Source organism: Mus pahari, chromosome 5 (assembly GCF_900095145.1).
Source record: "Mus pahari chromosome 5, PAHARI_EIJ_v1.1, whole genome shotgun sequence".
In the NCBI taxonomy this organism is placed as follows: Eukaryota; Metazoa; Chordata; class Mammalia; order Rodentia; family Muridae; genus Mus; species Mus pahari.
The window spans coordinates 49,999,194-50,019,446 of NC_034594.1; the positions used below are offsets into that span (position 1 = coordinate 49,999,194).

The 20,253-nt window shown below is 40.0% G+C and overlaps 1 protein-coding gene across 2 annotated transcripts in view; it reads right to left on the bottom strand.

Annotated features, from left to right (window-relative positions):
* Abca12 (ATP binding cassette subfamily A member 12) overlaps nucleotides 1–20,253 on the bottom strand; it is a 172,620-nt gene that overhangs the window by 139,857 nt on the left and 12,510 nt on the right. For both annotated transcript variants that reach the window (XM_021198109.1, XM_021198110.2), the window contains exon 2: nucleotides 19,356–19,449. In XM_021198109.1, the coding sequence (XP_021053768.1) occupies nucleotides 19,356–19,449 (94 nt within the window). The remainder of the gene's footprint in view (nucleotides 1–19,355; nucleotides 19,450–20,253) is intronic.

Below are 20,253 nucleotides of genomic sequence, written 5' to 3' on the forward strand. Positions count from 1 at the left end.
AAAACAAAACAGAGCAAGATTAACAGGTATTAAGGTCAAACACAGCCTTCAGTTAACCTGGGATGTTATAGATGGCAAAGTCCCAGCTCTCAGGGGTGCATAGAACCTTAGTGGTCAAAAAGAGGGCGTGTTACTGGGAGCTTCTCATCTTGATTAATCTCTAGTTGCATAAAGATTGATACACTTGTTTTCAGCCTGGGAACCTATGGATAGTCACAGCTGTGAAGGTCAATTTGCCTTTCTCAGAAGACTTTTTATGCCTATCGCGCCATGTATAGAGCTGTCATAATATGATTGGAGAAAGAACTCAGAAAGTTACAGTGCAGTGGCCAAAAGAACAAATGAATGGGTAGCTTGGTGCTAAGTGCCCGTCTAACGAAGCCTGAGCTATAAAGTTCAGATCTCAATTATAATGTATTTCCCATGCCTTGCATGGACTGGACAGTCACTGCTTTAAAGATAAATTGAAATTAAGTGAACCGGATAAAGATTTGAAAGTGCTTTTGGCAATGGGTTATAATGGACTCATGTATGTGTTATCCCAGACCTGGAATGTAAGCCTTACCATTGAGTGACCTTGCCCAGCTGCTTGTGAGTGCTGTTTTCTTCAGTGGCAAAAGGCAATAACATATTCCCATAGTGATATTTTGGAGATCAAATGGGATGTTATATGTAAAAGACTGGCAGTAGTTATTTACAGTAGCAAGTCTTGGGCTAAAAACTGTTAATTCTTGAAACAATTTTTCTTTAATAATTGTACTCATCTCAGCAAGTCCTGCCTAAATTGATTTGCTTGTATATGTAATTTCCTATCTTCTTTATTTTAGCTTTATACACATGGAGGTATAATTCTACCACTGGTAACTTGAATGATCGTGCATTCGTGATAGACATTTCAGCTCATTATATTTATAAGTAACTATAGCCAAGCTAGTAGGCAGAGATGGGAGGGAAAAAGAAACCTGGAAGAACAGAAATATTCTATAAAGCCCCAGTCTACATCCACAAGGACATTAAACCTATAAGTACTGGGGAAGGCAAGTAATTGCTGGACCCCAAATGTGATAAGTCCAGCATGTGGTAGTTCTGTATAGTATAAAAGGCAGCACACAGTGGTGGAAGATGGAAGGCAGAACCCTGAGAGAGTGATCCTAACAGAGTGATCCCTGGGAGAGAAAGAAGAATGGAAAATATTAAATGGATTTAAGCCACAGGAGAAAAGCCTTTGTTTAGCTAATCCAACATCCCAGTCATGGCCTTCTGCTGTCAGCCGCATATTCAATGGTTCATCTTTAGGAGGGAGCTGGCAAGCACCTATCCTGCCTGATTAGAGGATCTAAAACACCGCTAACTTATTTTACAATACATCAGATACAGTGGGCTAGGTGCATTAGTTAATTTAAATCTACAAGCTAGCAACTCTTGGTGAATGTTCTAGTTAATTATAGCTTGCAATCCACAGGAATCATTTGAAGCTCCCAAATCAGAAAGATAGACATGCAGGGATAGTTAAGTCTAACTCAAAGTGAACTAGGGTGGTACTTTGCAATTCTCCTACCTGAACTTCAATCAGCTCTAAATGGTGTTCAGCAACAGAAGGGTGAGACATAAGTTCTTATCAGTAAAATAAGTGGTGTACAGGCTAATGCTGTAAAGCCCTTTCCATCAATGCATAAACAAGGTCTTAAGTCCCAGCAAGCCCAGGAGTCTAGAACATGTGTTGTACGAGGAAAGTCCCAGAGCTGAGGCTCTCTGCTACCAGGAGACTACTGAACAGGTCTCTGCTGTACTTTGCCATCAATGACCTTGTTTGCACACCTACAAGCATGGGATCTGGGACTTTGTTCAACTTCCAGAAGAGCATCATGTGACCACCTTTGTGCATGCTGGTTAATGAATGCGTTCATTGTGTGACAATCTGAAGCTTGTTTTCACTGTAAATATACAGACTGCCAACAAGACTGGGTGGGGGCGGTGAGACCCACACAGCTCACCTTTCTCAAATTAGCAGCTAGTTATTAATACTGTCCATGGAGAAGAATCTAGTAATCAATCATGAATGGGTAGATTGACCTAGAATATGCTACATAGGCTGGAAAGCGCTGCTAAATGCTTGCTTTCAAGTTTACTCTTTATACAGATCTTCAGCTTCCATGTGGATCACCGATGTCACCACACTTATAAGCAGAATAGGTTGCACAATGGTTGCGGTGACGTTCAGGAAGATAAAGGTGTAAGGACGTATGTAAACTATTGCCATTGACATAATGTGTGTGTAATGGGAGAGTTGTACCCACAATACCTAAAGTATGAATTCTGGGCTCAATACCATTTGGTGTCACCGAATAGGGTGGGCTGGAGGCGGGTATTCGAGAAAACAGTGCCTGCTGTGAGCTTTGAAGGGCAAGTTGCAGACAGCTACGCAAATGACAAGGAAGGGAAAAATAATATATGCAGAGGCATGAATGTAAGAAAACCCTGGAGGAGGCTGAAGTAGAATGGAACCCCATAGTAATGCATTAACTTGAATTCAGATGTAAAGCAATTGGCTCACCTGGTCATTTCATTATCCTTGCAAAATAGGCTCCTGTGCTGCACATGACTGAATATTCTAGATTCCAGTTATAGCACCAGGGCAGCATTTCCTTTATTTGGGTGACTGATGTGACATACTCAGCTATGACAGGGAGGGCATTGTTAAAAAAGATGGCCCATTCATGGAAGGTCTAGAGTGGGCTATGATGGCACCTGACAGCCTTGTTGATTTGGGAGGCAAATAAGCAGACAAACAGTATTTGGAGATTTAAGTTCAGGAACATAATTGTAATTAGTATAAAGGTCAATAGAAGAAGCCTAAATTAAGGCATGGGAACCAGACAAAATGCCACTGTACTATGACAGATGGACAGGATAAAGATGTGAACTGAGGCAGGGGCGGCAGAAATGGAGGCAATATTTCAAGTGACATTTGGAAAGATAAACTGACAAGTCTGGTGACTGAAGGATGGAGGGGTGGGGAAAGGCTGGGGTGTCATTTTTTTTGTTGTTGTTATTGTTCAGAATGATTCAGGATAGAGCTGTCCCTGGCATCATTCAGTGTCCAGTTTAGGGTAAAGGAATATAAAGGGTTTTATCATTAAATGTGTTGAACGTTTGTAACAAACCCATAGACCCTTAATTATTTTTCCTTAGGAACTGCAGAGAAGCTTGTCTGACCTAACGGAGAGTCCTTAGGTCACAAGAGCTGGAAGTGAGTAGGATTGGACCCATTCTTTCCAGGTTGGCTGGGGGATTGGAAATGAAGCCGTCAGAGACTTGTCATAGAGGTATCCGTCATCCGTTCAAATCGTGATTTTAATAAATGGGAAGGAGCGAAATTGATTTTACTAAGGAAAGGAAAATGAGGATGGAGACACCCTTTTTTTTGTGTGGAGAAAAGACTATCCGATCTCAGCTTGATTTTACATCCATCATAATGTTGCTGAATGAAGGAGTAGAACATCACGGGTCCTCATCCAGCTTTGTGGTAGAAAGAAAAGCCAGGATTTGTTCTTAAACTTCACTGACACATTGACTTCAGCATTCCACAAATTACTCATACATCTGTCTGTCCATCCATCTATTTGTCTGTCTAAATAATTAACAAATATTTATTGAGTATCTGCTAAAGAATAGGAAAGTCTGAGAAATTTTCAAAAGGAAGGTATTGAATCGTGGTCAGAGCTCTAAGAGAAAGCTTTACATCTTCAAATCTCCACTTTCAAATACAGAACCTGGGACATAAGACAGAAATAACCTCAGCAGATTAACACCCGGATCTCAGATGGATTCATTTCAGCTGTGGTTCAGGTTTATTCCTTCTAGCAATACTAATTTAGAATTAAGAGACTTCTTATTCAGAATTCTTGGCACAGTTGCACTTATATTATCTGGTATATGAGTATAGAAATCAAAGAACAATGTGAGTCTTTTCTAAAATCTTAGGATAATGTGGATTGGTGGACTTAAAAGTAAGAAACAAGTTCTTTTTTCTTTAAACATCGGATCAGTGATCGTTTTAGAGCATGATCTGCAAAAATAAATTAAGTTTGAAGTTAGGGGAAGAGCTGTGGGTAATAGACAATCATCTCAAGTTTCCACACCTGTGACATTGTCTCACTGTAGCAGCATGCCATATATAATGAGTGTATCAAAGGAACAGGACCCAAAGCAGAAGCTTGCTGCATACTACCTGTCAAATCTAGGACACACTAGATTACCTACTCATGTTACTCACTTATTGAGTGCTTACTATATACACAGATCGATTATAGGCCTCCCTTTTTGTATAGTATGAATTACCATATTAGATGCTGTTTCCTTGGTAATAATCCCTTATTTTACTCCTCCCTGCAATGCTTGAGGGAGGGAGTCTGGTTCTCTTCAAAGCTGGATGATTTCCCAAGATCACAAATACTGTTCTTGTTGATTGGAGTGCTATGATCAAGCTCTCATGGGTTTGACAAGTACCCTATACCTTCTACTTTAAGAATCCCAACTTGCTCAGTACAGCAGAAACTACAATATTGAATCCCTCAGGATTGTTACAAGAACTGAAAGACAATAGTACACAAGAACATTGCTACCATCATTTCTGTTTTGTTTCTCACACTCTTGGGTCAAACCCCAGGAGAGCAATTCCATTCCTTCTGACCCTCTGTCCTCAATGCCCAATCTCCACCATATCCTAGTACAGCTCTCTCCCCAGGATCTCGAGGTCTTACCCAGTTTTGAAATTTTTATCTCCCAGTTTGTATTAGTGAGAGTGCCCACTGATTTTTATAATTCAGATATATGCATGATTATGCTTTTGCTCTGACCTTTCCTTATCCTGCTTCAGTCTTCTCATCAGATCTGATTAATATGCACAGAATGCCAGATCCCATGGCCATGTGCTTAGACAAATGTATCCTAATGTCTTTACTCTAGTAGTTAGGATTCTGATCACTTGGTCACATCGTACATAAGCAAATGTGTTTCTTGCTGGTATCTAATGGAACCAGGCTGCATAATTGGTCTGTGATATACTCATAAACACTGATGATGTAATGTGGTAAGAAAGATCCTTCAGCATAGACCTTGTTAAGGAGAAACCAGAGAAATACATATTAAATAAATCCCACTTATATTTGGTTGTTATAGCTATAAGGGATGGGTGGTAAAAGAGTAAAGAAGTCAACCCTAAGATACAACTCTACTCACTCTACATCCTCACCATCATGATTTGGGTTCATCTCCTTTCCTTCCTTGAAAAAACCTTATTTGTCTCCATGGGAACCCAACTATTGTTGTTCCTCAAGTCTTCTTCCCAATATTAAGCCTTGCCTAACTTCTTGAGCCTGAAAGATTTCATTGTTATTTTAAATCTCAGTGACTGGTTGATTTGGTTCTTTGTTCCTGCTGTTCGAGTTAGTGATGTAGTAGATGATGGATTTTAGATTTAGCCAGAACCGACTATAGTCATTTTCATCTGAGAACTTTATGCTCTCCTTCAGACCCCACATGGCACCACAACAGAAGAGTGTTTCATTGAGTAGCTGAATGGGGGATGTAGACATACATCAGTGATTAGGAGTACTTGCTGCTATTCCAGAGGACCCCAGTTTAGACTCCAACACCCACATCAAATTCTCGTGAAGCCAGGGAATCTAATACCCTCTTCTGGCCTCCACTGTTGCTGGCACATATATAGCGTACACACACACACATACACCACACACACACACACACACACACACACACACACACACAAATAGAGAGTAGTTGAATGTTGAGGGCATCCACATTAACATATATGGAAATCTATGTCATAAAAGGTGTATTACAATCATGGCTCTAATACTTTAAGCATCCGTCTTGGTGCTTCAAATGAGTCTAATCCCATTCTTGTTCATTTGCTTTAGGCTTTAGTTGAGCTGAAGTTTAATACCCATTTCAGAAATTTGATCACTGCTTGCTCAGGATGCTTGGCTACATTACCTGTGTTAACATGGCTATGACAGTAATGGCAAACAGCCTGCCTGTGTGCTGCACTTGCTCCTGCAGTTTACCTTCTGGATTACACATTTAACACAAGATTTCCACATAAATCTAAATATATACCAACAAAATGATGACATTAAACTTTAGCTTTTGGTCTGCTGTTAGAAGGAATGTAATCCAGGTCACAAAATATATACCAACAAAATGATGACATTAAACTTTAGCTTTTGGTCTGCTGTTAGAAGGAACGTAATCCAGGTCACTTTACCCTCTCAGTTGTTGAACTCTACTTAAAAATAAAACCTAGAGACATCATGTTAAAGCAAACAGGATTCACAGACAGTGAGGAAAGTTTGCACAGTAGTTAGGTTCAATTTTAGTGCATTTTTCCCATAATCACTCATGTTAGATTTGCATAGAGAGGTATAAAAGGGCCAAAGCATAGCATCTGGTCCCCGAGTTCATCTGGTTTCCTTTGTAGGTTAAATGTCAATGCAAATGACTCTTCCAGAGGAGTTCTAGTTGCTTACACTTGTTTGACCCCTACATGCACGCACACGCGTGTGCACACACACACACACCACTTCTACTCTTAATAAGACTATGTCTAGTAGGACACAGTGATGCATATCTTAAGTACAGCACTCAGAAAACAGAGGTAGGTGGATTTCTGTGAGTTCAAGGCCATCCTGGCCTATGTAGCAAATTCCAGGACAGCTAACGCTACATAGTAAGACCCTGTCTCAAGATGATGATGATAATGATAATGGTGGTGGTGGTTATTATTAACTGTGTCTAAAATAATGTTATGATACAAGTTCTTTTGCCATATAGTCCTTCCTCAAAATCATCATACAACTCCAAATACAGGAGTTTCTTGTCATTTGTGTTTTAGCATGTAGCTTCTGAAGTTGGAACATGGTGTCCTTTCTATGAATGTGATAGAATGGTCCCCTACATAAGAAGGAAGCACACCCAGCTGTATGTCTTTGTTTCCCATCGACCTGTGAGCAAATTTGAACAGACTTCTTTATACTACTAGCCTCAGTTATTGTTGCACCAAATTCATCCATTTGTTCAATAAATATTTGGCAGGTGACTACGGGGTAGCAGGCAGTATTCCAGAGAGTGGTTCTGTTAGCTGTACCAACAGCAAGGTGAGCATATCTAATAGCCAAGAGTGATTCTATCTGACAGATCCCATAGTGAGTGGAAAGCAGATGTGTACAGGAAAACTGAAATAAATCTTGGCTTCCACACTTGGTGAGATCTGTCAGTAACATCTCTAAAACATAAATATCTTCATCTATAAAATAGTTATAGTTCAAAAATTATGTAATGAAGGCCTCAATGTGTAGGCACTGTCCTATACATTAGGCAATCAAATGAGGGTTCTGTCATGGCAGGCCATGTTTCTCAAGCACGGACTTGTGAGTCTTGTTACACCATTGAACCTGAACAGTGCATGTTTGCAAAATCTGTTCTTAGGATCTTTGGAACTTTTTCTTCAAAGATCAGAGTCATGTCCCCTTGCCCCTGGATGAAGGTTGACAACTTGTCTCTGGTATTAGAGAATGTGGCAGAAGTAAGACTTGTAAAGCTAAGTCATAAAAATCCAAGTTTTTGACGCCAGAGAAATGAGATGACTTAATGTTAAGAGCAATTGGTGTTCTTGCAGAAGACCCAGGATTTGGTTCCTGCCACCCACACATGCAGCTTACAAGCATCTGCAGGTCCAGTCCTAGGGGAACTGACACCTTCCTTTGTCCTCTGAGGGTGGTACGCCACCAGGCATACACATGGTGCACATACATACATGCAAGAACATTCTCATATGCAAAAAAAAAATGTTTAAATACAAGAAAACACCAAGTTTCTATCTGGTTATCTCCTGGGTTGCGAGCTCTGGGGAAACCCAGCTGCCAACTATGAGAACACTTGAGCAACCCATAGAGAGGACTCTGTCAGAGAGAAACCAAGGCCACCCACCAACAGCTAATAACAGCATGTCAGTCATGGGAGAAATCTGCCTCAGAAAAAGATCCAGACCCAGTTAAATCTTAAGATCACAGCAGCCCCTGCCAAAATCTTGATGCAAGATTATGAGAAATTCTGATCCACACCCACGGTAAAGTCACTCCCTCATTTTTAATCCATGGGAACCAGTGGGCAAGTTCATTCCTGCAGCCATGAATTTTGGGGGTGGAGGGGAATGCTATTATAGAATAACAAGTAGTCCACATAGTTAAAGATAGGAACATTTATGTAAATATTTATATAAATGATTTGGACAGGAAAAAATAATTTATAGTTTCCTTTAGATTATTGGCCACAGAATAAAATTAAAATTTTGGTAACTTCCCACAGACACCCCCCCACTGTGTCCATACTATAGTATAAAATGTACACTTCCAGGCCTGGAACTCAGAACACTACAAGATCCAATTACACCCTAGCTCTTTCCCTCTCCTTTCCAGTAAGGCACCGTACTCTGGTAAGCTGAGACTTTTTTCATTAGCCAGTTACTTCTAGAACTCCTGTCTCCAAAATTTTTAACTTTTCTTGTTGCATAGTTATTCTCTCCCTTCCAAACATAATTTAATTTTAGCCTAACTCTGTGATGTTGTATTATTTTTAACTTCCAGTAGACTTCATTGTTAACACTGTGTGATCAGTACTTGACTACGGATACTTAATGCCCCAGTGCATACTTCTATTGATGAATGAGTAAACATTTGAGTGACTAACATGTGCACAAGGTTATACCAAATACTGTTCTATTTAACTTTTTTTATTTTCAAGCTACGGCAGGCAGCATGTGTTTCTTCACTCTTAAGTTATGTTATAAGCAACTTGAGAATAGACGGATCCTCTTCCCAAGACACACATCCTTAGAGATAGGAATCTCCAGAGGCATCTTTACATTATTCCCGTACAAGTCAGACATTTCAAAATAGTAAGGAGATGTCGATGTTTCTCATTGTTCTTGATGACCAACACAGGGTTATCTGCCAGCGTGTAAGGTGCTTTGTCATGTGAAACCATGTTCCCCTGAACATGTAACTTAACTGCGAAACCATTCTGGAGGAACGCCTGATAAAGACATTGTGAACATTTATATTCACTGTCACCAGCCTGGCAGTACTCTTTGAGAGAAAAGAAAACGGAGAAGAAAACTATTGAGTGTATGACCCCGGCCTTTCTTTTCCTTTTGTTAATGTGGTCCTCTACTTGCATCTATCTTAAACTGTATCCATTTCATTTAGACAGCTTGAAGCTAGAAAGCATGACTCGCCTTCTATGGAAAGCTTCTAGGTTGTAAAGAATAATTCTCTGAATTTTAAAAACATAGAAAGTGAAAGATAGAAGAAAGGGGTGTTAAGAAAAAAAACTGGAGAAATAACTGTGAAAGAGACATCTACAGACATTTCTAACCTCTAACATTTCCAATAAAGAGATTTTGAAGGAGTTTCAAAACTAGAGCTCCATTTCCAACTGGGTCACCTGTGCCTATACTTCTGGGTCATGTCCCCTCCTGATGTGACAGGACATCTGAGCCTGTGGTCTGAAGAGGGCTATGTGTGTATGCATGTGTGAGAGTGTGTGTGTATATGCATGTGTGAGAGTATATGTATGCATGTGTGAGTGCGTGTATATGCATGTGTGAGAGTATATGTATGCATATGTGTGTGTGTATATACATATATGAGAGTATATGTATATGCATGTATGAGAGTGTGTATATGCATTGTGAGAGTGTGTATACATGTGTGAGAGCATGTGTATGCATGTGTGAGAGTGTGTATATGTATTGTGAGAGTGTGTACGCATGTGTGAAAGTGTGTGTATGTATTGTGAGATTGTGTATGCATGCGTGAGAGTGTGTGTACATATTATGAGAGTGTGTATGCATGTATGAGAGTGTGTATTCATAGGTGTGACTGTATACATGTGTGAAAGTGTGTGTGTGTGTGTGTTTGTGTGTGCTGTGTGCTTTGTCAGAAACTGTATAGTGAAATGATAACAATGTTTCTCTTTAGAGTAATGCAGGTCTTCCTCATTTTACAATACAAATTATTTAATTATTTAATTTATCAAAAGGCTTGTACAGAAAAATATACACATGGCATAAAATAAAATAAAGTCACATTTTTTTAAAAAAAAAAACAATCCACTGGTTTCCCACCCCCTTTAAAAAAAAAGATGAATACTTTAAGTTCCATCACCTACACTTTTAATAAGCACCTTCCTTAGACAGTAGATGCTAAATTCCAGCCCTGTGTCCCCACCCAAGCAGCTGGTACCTGAAAGGAATGTAAAGAAGCTTCGTCTTAACCTCACAGACTCCCACAGTCCTGCAATTATCCTGCCTGCAGAGACCCAGCCACAAGAAGGTTGGTCTGGGTATTCTGCATTGAGCCATATGGGGGCCACAGTAGAGCCTTCAGCAAGCAAGACATTGGTAACGGTGACTCTGCCTTTACTTTAAATGCTGATATTTCTGTCATTACTGAGTACTTGCATAAATTTCTAAAGTAATTGAGTTAAAATAGAATTGATCTTGAATCCTAAGCTTTTTGCCAAATGTGTGGATTTGAGCTGCCTTTGCCCTGTCGCACCCCAGTCCAGGTCCTAGTCAAAGTCGCCAACTGAGTCTCATTTCGTGCCTTTGCTCTTGGACCTACCTATACTGTGGGATGAGCATAGCTAATGTACTTAGCATTTCTAATATACTTACTACACGCATTGAGACACGATGCTGCGAGTGCTCCAGATACCGAACAAGCAAGCACCTTTAAATATATGATGATGTCACGAATATGTGTTGGGAAATTTCAATCACTTCTTCCTCATCTCTCAAAAATGACCAGTGTTCAATAACTGATGTTTGTTTCTACATTTAATATTACAAAAATAATGATATCCATAACTAAAGCTGTTATACCTCAGGATCAAGTGCTTCCGTATTGAGGAATTATTAGCTTGTTTAATTTACGCAGTGACTCCATAAACTATACAGCATTATACGGTACCAGCAACTGCTCAGAGCATCTCATAGTCTTCTCCAAAATGTGTTTAAACAGGCGATCTCCACTGATCTGTGATTTCAACCTCTGCATTGCCTCTCACAATAATAGCAACGCTATTCCGATTATAATTATGTAAGTGTGTAACCAAAATAAGTGTCAAAAAATGTGAAAAGGTTCTAGGGCATTCTTATATTAATTCACAATGGAATTCCAACTGACCAGAGAGGAAGAGAGCAGCATGTCTGTGACATTTCTTCCACATGGGTGATTTCGCTCTAAAAAAAATACATGGGTTCATTTATCAAAGACATAGGACATGAGGTGACCTAATCAAAAACAATGACAAACTTAAACAGCAAGAGTATTACGGATGACTAAAGTCTGGTAGGCCAGGTTTCCTGGGTGATGCTGAGAAGAAGTTTTAATGAACAGTCACTTGGGAAAACGTGATCAGCCAACTGTGTCACTGATCCCTCATTCGTGAGCCCGGCAGTCCAGGCTGTCTGCTCCCCAGTAAGCGAAGGAGAATTAGGTAGATTAATATCCTTAACTCCAGATCTTGGTTTGGAGTAGCAACTGAGTTTGGCAACTTCAGGAAGTGATGTGACTACTCTTCTGAGAGCCTTTAAAATAATTAATTACTCAGTTACTCTCGCCTATAGATGGGGACACTCGTGTTTCCTGTGTGAGAGTTACAGAAAGTCCTCTGGTTATTTTGAAGAAAGAAGAAGACAAAAGAATGAGAAAGCAAAGATGTGGGTGGCTGCCATACCAAAGTTGAGTGGAGCATGCTGGGGAGTTTGTCAGGCAAAGCTCTCAAAGTTGGGGTGATGTGGAATAGATAAAGAGTAAAAATAAGACGAGCCCATTGATGCAATTAACACCTATTCATTATCCTGAGTCTCGACTAGATGAACCAACTTCTCTTGTACTTTAAAGGCATTTCTGGTTGTCTGATTTAACTCTGTGTTCTTAACTCAGGAGAACATGAGCTAGGAAATCTTTTCATCACATTGTCTGGCATCAGGGTGTGCCTATCTGCACTGCTAGAGAGTCAGGCTGGAGCTAGGGGGATGGGTACCTGACAGTAAGAGCTGCAGCTGGCTGGCCAGGAGTGGGGCAGAGCTGAGCTCACATTAACCTCTTCTTGCTTACTTCAAACAGCTCTGAGAAGACCTCCAAGAGAAGCAGGGTCTGATGTCATCTCTATCTTGCCTCTATATGTCTCTCAGAATTCCATGTCATGGAAAGTATCTGTTTGCAAAATGACCATTAACTGTTGTTTTAAGAATGAGAGACTGGGTATGGAATTTAGAGGTTATTCCTGAATTTTCTGAAATTTTTTAAGCAATGTATTGGTGGTTAACTCTCCTATATAAAAAAAAAGTCAATGTTTCCTATGAATTTAGAATTTCTAAATATTTGTGATGGAAATGTCAAGGCAGATCTAGTTTGGGATGAGTAATGGGACTCTGTTTTCCATTTTCAATGTAAGCACTATAGATATTTTTTGTTATTTTAATTTTCTTCATTAGTTCTCTATTTCTCTCATTTTAATTTTTAAAATTAAGACATAATTACATGCTTGCCTCCCTGCCAATCCCTCCTATGCCCCTCCCCCTTTTCTGACAGCACAGTCACATTCATTCATATCTGGGAAGTAAAAATCAAAGCCAAACGAGCTGCTGGCCACTCGCTCACCATGCATTCACACAAGAATGGATTTGAGAGTGAATTTACAATCCAGCCTCCAATAACAATCTTCTAACTTACACCATCACTGACTTGTTGGATTCCCATTTGTTCCTCATATTTGGTGCCAAATGTAGAATAATTAAATTATTAATATCCCAGTTAGCTTCCAAATGAATGCGACTCTGGCTATGATTTATTTTTTTAGTTTTAGCGCAATTACTAGGAGATCACCCTCCTAATCTATATTTCTATTCGCTAGACTGTTAATTTCCAGCTGTGCTTCCCAAATACTTGCTGACTGAATCTCACCCTGGGGTTACTTCTGCTCCAGCAATTCATCCTGGGGATTGTATATCACTTGAGCAGATGTTTCTGGTCCATCACGTCTAATGGAGACCTCCTGTTCTCTCTGTCTTCTTCCTTCTTTACTCTCCTCTCTCCTTCTTTCTCTCTCCTACCTGTGACCCATCCACCCACCCACCCCCAGCCCAGTGACTGAAGCCACGCCTCTTCTTTTCTCCCCAGTAATTGGCTATAACCACTTTATTTTAACCAATAGTTTTAAATTGGGAAGAAAGGTTTACATAGCATCATTTGGTGTATATAAGGATTTGCTCATGAGCAGCAACCAGATCTTGGGGGCCAGTAATTAGCATTTGAATACACAGGAGCACCAGACCAACCTCCAACACATCAGAAGCTGAGCTGTATCTAACATTACTGTGATGTTATGAGGTGATCCCTGCTGTCAATGTATTTCCTATGTGATAAGTGAGTTGAGCTGGTCATCAATCATGCAAATGAAACTGTAAGTCAATATGTCAATGAAAGGTGTAGTAAAAGTAATTAGAATTTAAGTAATCAGAAAATGTTAGAGGCTAAGATGTGAATTTATGTCCTAATAGGTCTTGTGGATGTAAAAAATACAGCCCAATAAGAAGGAACACAGAATGAGGCCATTCAGATATCTTCTCTTTAAGCACAGGCATTCTACCTCAGAATGGTAAGCAGGTAGAATTGAGAAAATCCTGTCTTGAACACAGACTATTTTAGGATATGTGGCAAAAGATAGAAATAGCATATGACCTCACCCCTCTCAGCTATGGAATCCATCCTAGCATGAGATGGTGCGGTTTTGATGTCAAAGGGAAAGAGGAAGGATGGAAATGTACAGGTAACTTGAGGATACATTTCATCAGACAGATTCTGACTGCGAGCTACTGGCCATGGGAAGTGATAAAAGAGAGAAGTCCAAGATGATGCAAATGTTTCTAAGCTAAGAGACCAACTAGAGGCGCCGAAACCGATGCGAATGAGAAACTAGATGGGGCAATGCCCAACAAATGATGAGTCATGCCAAGTCACGATCTTCCCAGAATAAAGTCCTCCCATCCTGGGAATAACAAACGACCAAGCAACCAAGAATTTCAACCTTCCTTCTCATTTTCTCAAGACCCAACCCTCCAACAGAGAAAACAAGAGTTCATCATCACGGCCAAGTTTAGTCAGTACATTTTAAATCAATCAAGACAGTAAGCAAGTTATGAACTCTGAATCCCTCAACAGCTCTACTGACTCATGTGACTGCCAGAGAGTAGATATACCTTGGAATCCTGCACACATGTAGGATTTCCCTTTTGTGAGAACACCCCTGGCAATTAAAAAAGAAAAAGTCTCATCTCCCGGATTTTCAATAACTCTCACCTGAGAGATGCCTCATAGAATCTTTCAACATAAATTGACCCAATAGCCTCTTCTTGGCAATTCAGGTATCAGGCTAAAGCCACCTGCATAGATCCCACAGACCCGCCATTGATCAAAATTTTCTTCTTCTTTTTATTGGTTATTTTATTTATTTACATTCCAAATGTTGTCACCCTTCACAGTCTCCCCTCCATAAATGCCCCCCTGTACCATTCCCTCTCTCCTTTGCCTCTAGGAGGGTGCTTCCCCACCTACCCACCCACCCACTCCATTGCTTCCTAGACCTGCTGATAGGTAGAAACACCAGTTGATGTCACTTCCCAATCTACGGATGTACTGATAGATGATGGGAAAAAGAAATCAAAGATGAGGGCAAACCTCAGGTTCTTGAAGGTTGGCACCTACAAGCTAGATAAATGTGGGACGTGTAGTGGAAACTGGGTAAAATCCAGGCTTGCACTGTGAGCATTGGTGAGTTCTAAACATTTGAGTGCTTCTGAATTTTTATCTTTCAAAATAGCTCAAAGAGGTGATGTGTTAACTGAGATCAAATGAGCACAGGACTCAGAGTGGTGTCAATCACATTGTAGTATCTAGTAAATGTTTTCTGTTATTATTTTCATGTGTCTGTAAACATGAAAGGCAAGCTTTGGTGGTCAAAACACATGCTAGGAAGGTTAGCTGAGCTTGCACTCATCCAAGCTGTGAGGTCATAGCTGGATGGACAGAGTTTAGCATAGTTTTATGATAGTGTAGACTGGTGTAGTTCAGTTAACCCCCATCTAGTACAAGCTCCTATAAATTCTAACCTGCGAGGCATAAATTTGCTACCCTCTAAGGAAGAAGGCATACTAGGAAGTGTTAGCTTTAATATACTTGGGTTTTACTTCCATATGTGGTAATATTTGTACAATATACTTCTCATCATGCTTTTAGCAATATTTTCAATTACTTGAAAATGCTTATTAAAACCACACACAAGAAAACGTGATGGCTTGTTAGTCAAGACTGCGGTTTTTGGTATCTGCTGGTCTCAGTAAGGCTGGATTCGATTGGTCTTAACCAACAGTCCCACAGCAGCTAGCTGCCCTGGACCTTTTCGTATATGTATAAGGAAGTAAGCGAGCTCCATGGCTCAGCCTAGTCCCAGTGTGTGCTGGAGAGGTTCATTTACTTCTAAGTGTGGCGTCTGCACTTTGAAGTTTATCTCTTGACAAGTTCCTGCATGTGGAGATTGCAAGAGGTCGGATAGACTTCAAAGTTAGCGACATGGCCCCTTTCTGTCAGAATGGCAGGGCCTGCCTACCAGGCTTGGGAGGTTTTCTTTCCCTGAGATTTGCAATGTGTAAGAGCTGTTTGTTGCAGCATGTAAGAGTCAGAGAAGGAGGCAGACAATAACAAGAATAAGCCCAAACTGCTTCAGTTTCCCAGCCATCAAAAATACTACAGAAGGAGTCTTTTGAGAGTCACTTTTTCTGAGAGGTTTATAGAGTCCTACATGTCTGGCAAGCTATTCTGAGACCAGAATGTGGCCATGGAATTACAAATGTCATACTCATCACGACCAAGTTTCATCAAAGGGTGTAGTCTAATGCCTCATCTTTATTATGCAATTGCCCAACCAGTAGTGTGGCCCAGGAAGGGTTTTACCTCTTTAAAACAGGATCTGATCTCTGTGATACTGTAGCCGCAGTGATACACAGTGAGTCAGCACATGCTACGCTGAATATTAATATCAAGGAAGACTCTGAGATACCTGTCACAATGACTTTCTCTATATATCTTGATTTTTGTGATAGGAGTGCTTATATTTTTAACCCTTGATGTTTCAGCCCACTTTTACTGACATACATGATGAGACATGAAAACCAAGCACTAACTACTAGATGTAAGAATTACGATTAGCTGGGCAGTGGTGGTGCACGCCTTTAGTCCCAGCAATTAGGAGGCAGAGGAGAATGGATCTCCATGACTTTAAGGCCAGCCTGCTCTACAGAGAGAGTTTCAGGACTGCCAGGGCTACCAGAGAAATCCTATCTTAGAGAAGCAGAAAGAAGAGAGAGAGAGAGAGAGAGAGAGAGAGAGAGAGAGAGAGAGAGAGAGAGAGAGGAAGAGACAGGAAGAAAGAGGGAAGGAGGGAAGGAGGGAGGTGGGAGGAAGGAAGGCAAAAAGACAGACAGATGAATTGATTGATTTTCAGTAGCTTAGTGTCATTCTAGAGCCAGACCGCCTAGGTCAGATATCACCACTCATTGCTGTGAAATCTTACTTGTTTCTTTACTTCTATGTGATCAGCTTTCTCAATTATGAAATGAATAATCCAGTCATCGTGCCCCTGAGGGCCTGTCTCCAAAGTATGAGATCAATAACTATTTATTATTATTTTCTATTAGCCAGCTTTGGTTGTTCAATATTATGAATAAATATGAGACCAAAACCAAGGACAACTAAAACAACAACATAAAAATACCTAAACCCAAACTGCCATTGAGGAGTTATGGTTTTTACTGTCAGGCGGTAAGGGTTGAATGGGCCATTCCATCTATACTAGACTCAGACACTCTGGTTTGCTCCCCAGAACACCACTTTCAATAGTATAATTGTGTTTTATAGTTCATGAATTATGAGTTGAAGTCCTGAGCACATTTTTCTTTGAGTCTTATTTAGGAAGATCTAGAAAGGATTGTTTGAGATACTTAATATAGGCTCCAAATCTCCAAAACAAAGAACAAGCACAGATAACCAGTTTCCACATAACTGTGTACACGTGATTGATTTTTGGCAAACAGGAAACTCTCTGGAATCTGGAGGTCTCGTGTATAACACGAACAGGTTCCTTTCTGGTCCTAATAGCAAACCAATCAGCTACTTTTTTTTTTTTTGACAAGGTGTATGTTGTCTAAGAGGCTAGCAAACACATGTTCAGTGTTTGAACTCTCCTGTAATTTTTTTCTCTGCCTGGATGTATTACTACAGTGTAAGTAATATTACATATTACACTGGTTTCTCATCTGGTCTCTGGTACTGTTTCCTTCAGAACCCTCCCGATTAGTCCTGGAGCCTCTGCTCACTCTCCCTTGTTCCTTGCCAGCTCTATGGGCTGCTGAGACTTCTGCATCACTTCCTGTGTGAGTCTCTAACTCCTATCAGGTGGCACCAGTTAGTTTACGACCGTTCATTCCCAAACCTTTACATCTGTCTCCTGAAAGTTTCACAGGAGAATGTTAGGTAACTGGGTGGAAAACCCTCAAAAATAAGAAACTGGAGAAAATGGGTTAAAGGGCTCCAGTAAACGCCAGACACTATCATTGATCCACTCACAGCATCTTAAATGAGAATATCTTGAGTTCCACTGTCCTGCTTATACGCTGATTGTTCTATTGCTACAGTCTGTCACAGAACATACATTCTATTATTTGTATTATACAAGCACATTATATTAAATGTAATTATATTACACATATGTTTAACATGTATATATTATGTGTAGCATACATATATAATATACAAGTCATTAAATGCACAATAAATTTGTTACAAAGAGCTAATGCATACACAATGCAGAAAATGAAAGTATACTGTTTTAAATTCTTTTTGACAGCCTTATACCAACTTTATGGGAAAGTCCTTCAGAAAACAAAAGGGTGCTGTTCGGATGTAAGGAATTGCTTATTCCAACACCAAGAGTTTAAAATGTTTCACACTAACTGAATTGATATTCTCTGGATTATCCTACTAAGCATGATTAAAGTAGACGCTGCACAGTTCTCATCCTATTTCTTGTGACGAGGTGACTGGAAATCACTCTATTTAAAAGTCAGTAGTGCGTTACTTTTACTCTTCAAAAAATAACTCAGCATTGTATTCCGGTGCACGGCCAATTGTCATAATCATCTGATGTTGGTTTTGTAAAGTTGTTTTATATGGATCTTTTTAGGAGGCTGCTGCTTTGAGACATCTGACTAGTCACGTACTCCTAAACTAAGAAAACCATTTCCCAAGAGAGATTAACAGCAGCAATACAGTGACAGCCGCACCAGTCAAACGACTGAGGTTCAACGCTCTCTGTCTGATGCTCAGGACTTCCCAAATCCTTCCTACATCTGTGTATCAGATCCAAAAGAAAACAATGGAGTGAGTTAGGCAGTCTGCCCACTTTATAACCGGGCAGTAACTTCGTAGACCTGAAACAGCCCTAATTGGGAAATGAAATTCGTTGACACGTTTACACAGCTCAGCTCTCAGCAGTGAAGAGCAGAAGTGTTTATTTATTTGTTCAAATACAAATAAATCTGTGTTTTCTACTATGGGATTAAAGAATGCCAGAGCCTACAGTTGCTGCCTACAGTTATCGTGCCACGGCAAGGCTCGTGATGTAGATAAATCAGGAAGGTTTAGGTTCATTCTCTCCTCTTCGTGCTCCATGTTTTTCTAGATAACTTTTATATGTACAGAATTACAGTGCTACTTTGCTCCCTTGAGATAATGTCTGGTTGTGAGGCCTGGGCTGATATGCAACTCAAAATTCTCCTGTCTCAGACATCCAAGCACTGGGATTATACAAACATATATCAACACGTCTGGCTCAGGTTCAATGTTTTTGTTGCTTGAGAATTTCAAACATGTATATACTGTGTTTTTATCCCCCACCCACCTCTCCAATTTCTCCTCCATCCCCTGTCTGTACCACCTTCTCATCCCAACTTCTTGGGTTCCTCCTCCAATGCCCAGAGTCCACCTTTTGGTTTGGAGAACTAGGAGGGGCAAAACCACACAAACTGTTTATGCAGCTACTGCCAAGAGGAAATACTATTTGAAAAAATTAAGTTTCGAATGGAGGGCTAACAAGGCGCTAAAAAGGTTTTCAGTAGACTACAAACATTAGAGAAACAGTCATTTACTTACAAGTTGGTTTTGCTGTTGGCGGAAATTTTGTCCGGGTAATAGCCAGAATTATGAAAATAATGACTGGCCATAAGATCAAGACAAGTGTCCAAAGCTGCAAAGTAATAATAGAAAGGTGTTAGAGTACTGACAGTAAATTAAAGAAAAATATGTATACTCAAAAAAAATCACTACTGAATACAAAAAACTGTCAAACTATTGCATTCCTACCCAGGCCAGATATTTGACTACATGTTTATGAACAGAAAACAAATGTGAGAATTTTATAAATGCAGACAACTTCATAAGAATGGCTAATCCAGATCCAGTCTTCAAATGTCTATCTGATGTTCCCTCTTTGGTTACCAATTGTGACTATCCCAAGAGTGATCATCGTAAACCTCGAATCAGATCAGTAACTTCCAGAAAAATAATTTAGTATTTTCCACTTGTCTGATGGGTAAGACTCAGTGTTCCAAGTAGGGCATAAGAAAGACAGGATAATTTCAATCTGGAAAGATATTACAATTTCCAAGTCAGCATTCTATACTCAGCCACAAAGACTACTGTGTGGCCTTGAGTAACATCCTAATAAATGTGGTCGAACAAAGCAGTGATGCGTTGAATCAGACAGTGGACTGTAGCTCTTCACCACCCCAGTGTAACATCCTGTGTGCTCCCATTGTAGAGCCTAATTTATTGCCATGGTTGCCTGGTTCCCAGAAAAAAAAAAAAAAAAAAAACCCAACAACTCATTTATGCTAAGGACAGTGTTGTATTCATTTCTTAATTCTCAGTACCTGGTGTTAAATAGGCTCCCAAGGAATGTATACTGCCCTGAAACTCCTAGGGAGTTTCACTTTCAGGCACAGTCATGGCTGCTTTTCTTTCAAATGTGGATACAGCTGGGGGCCAGGGA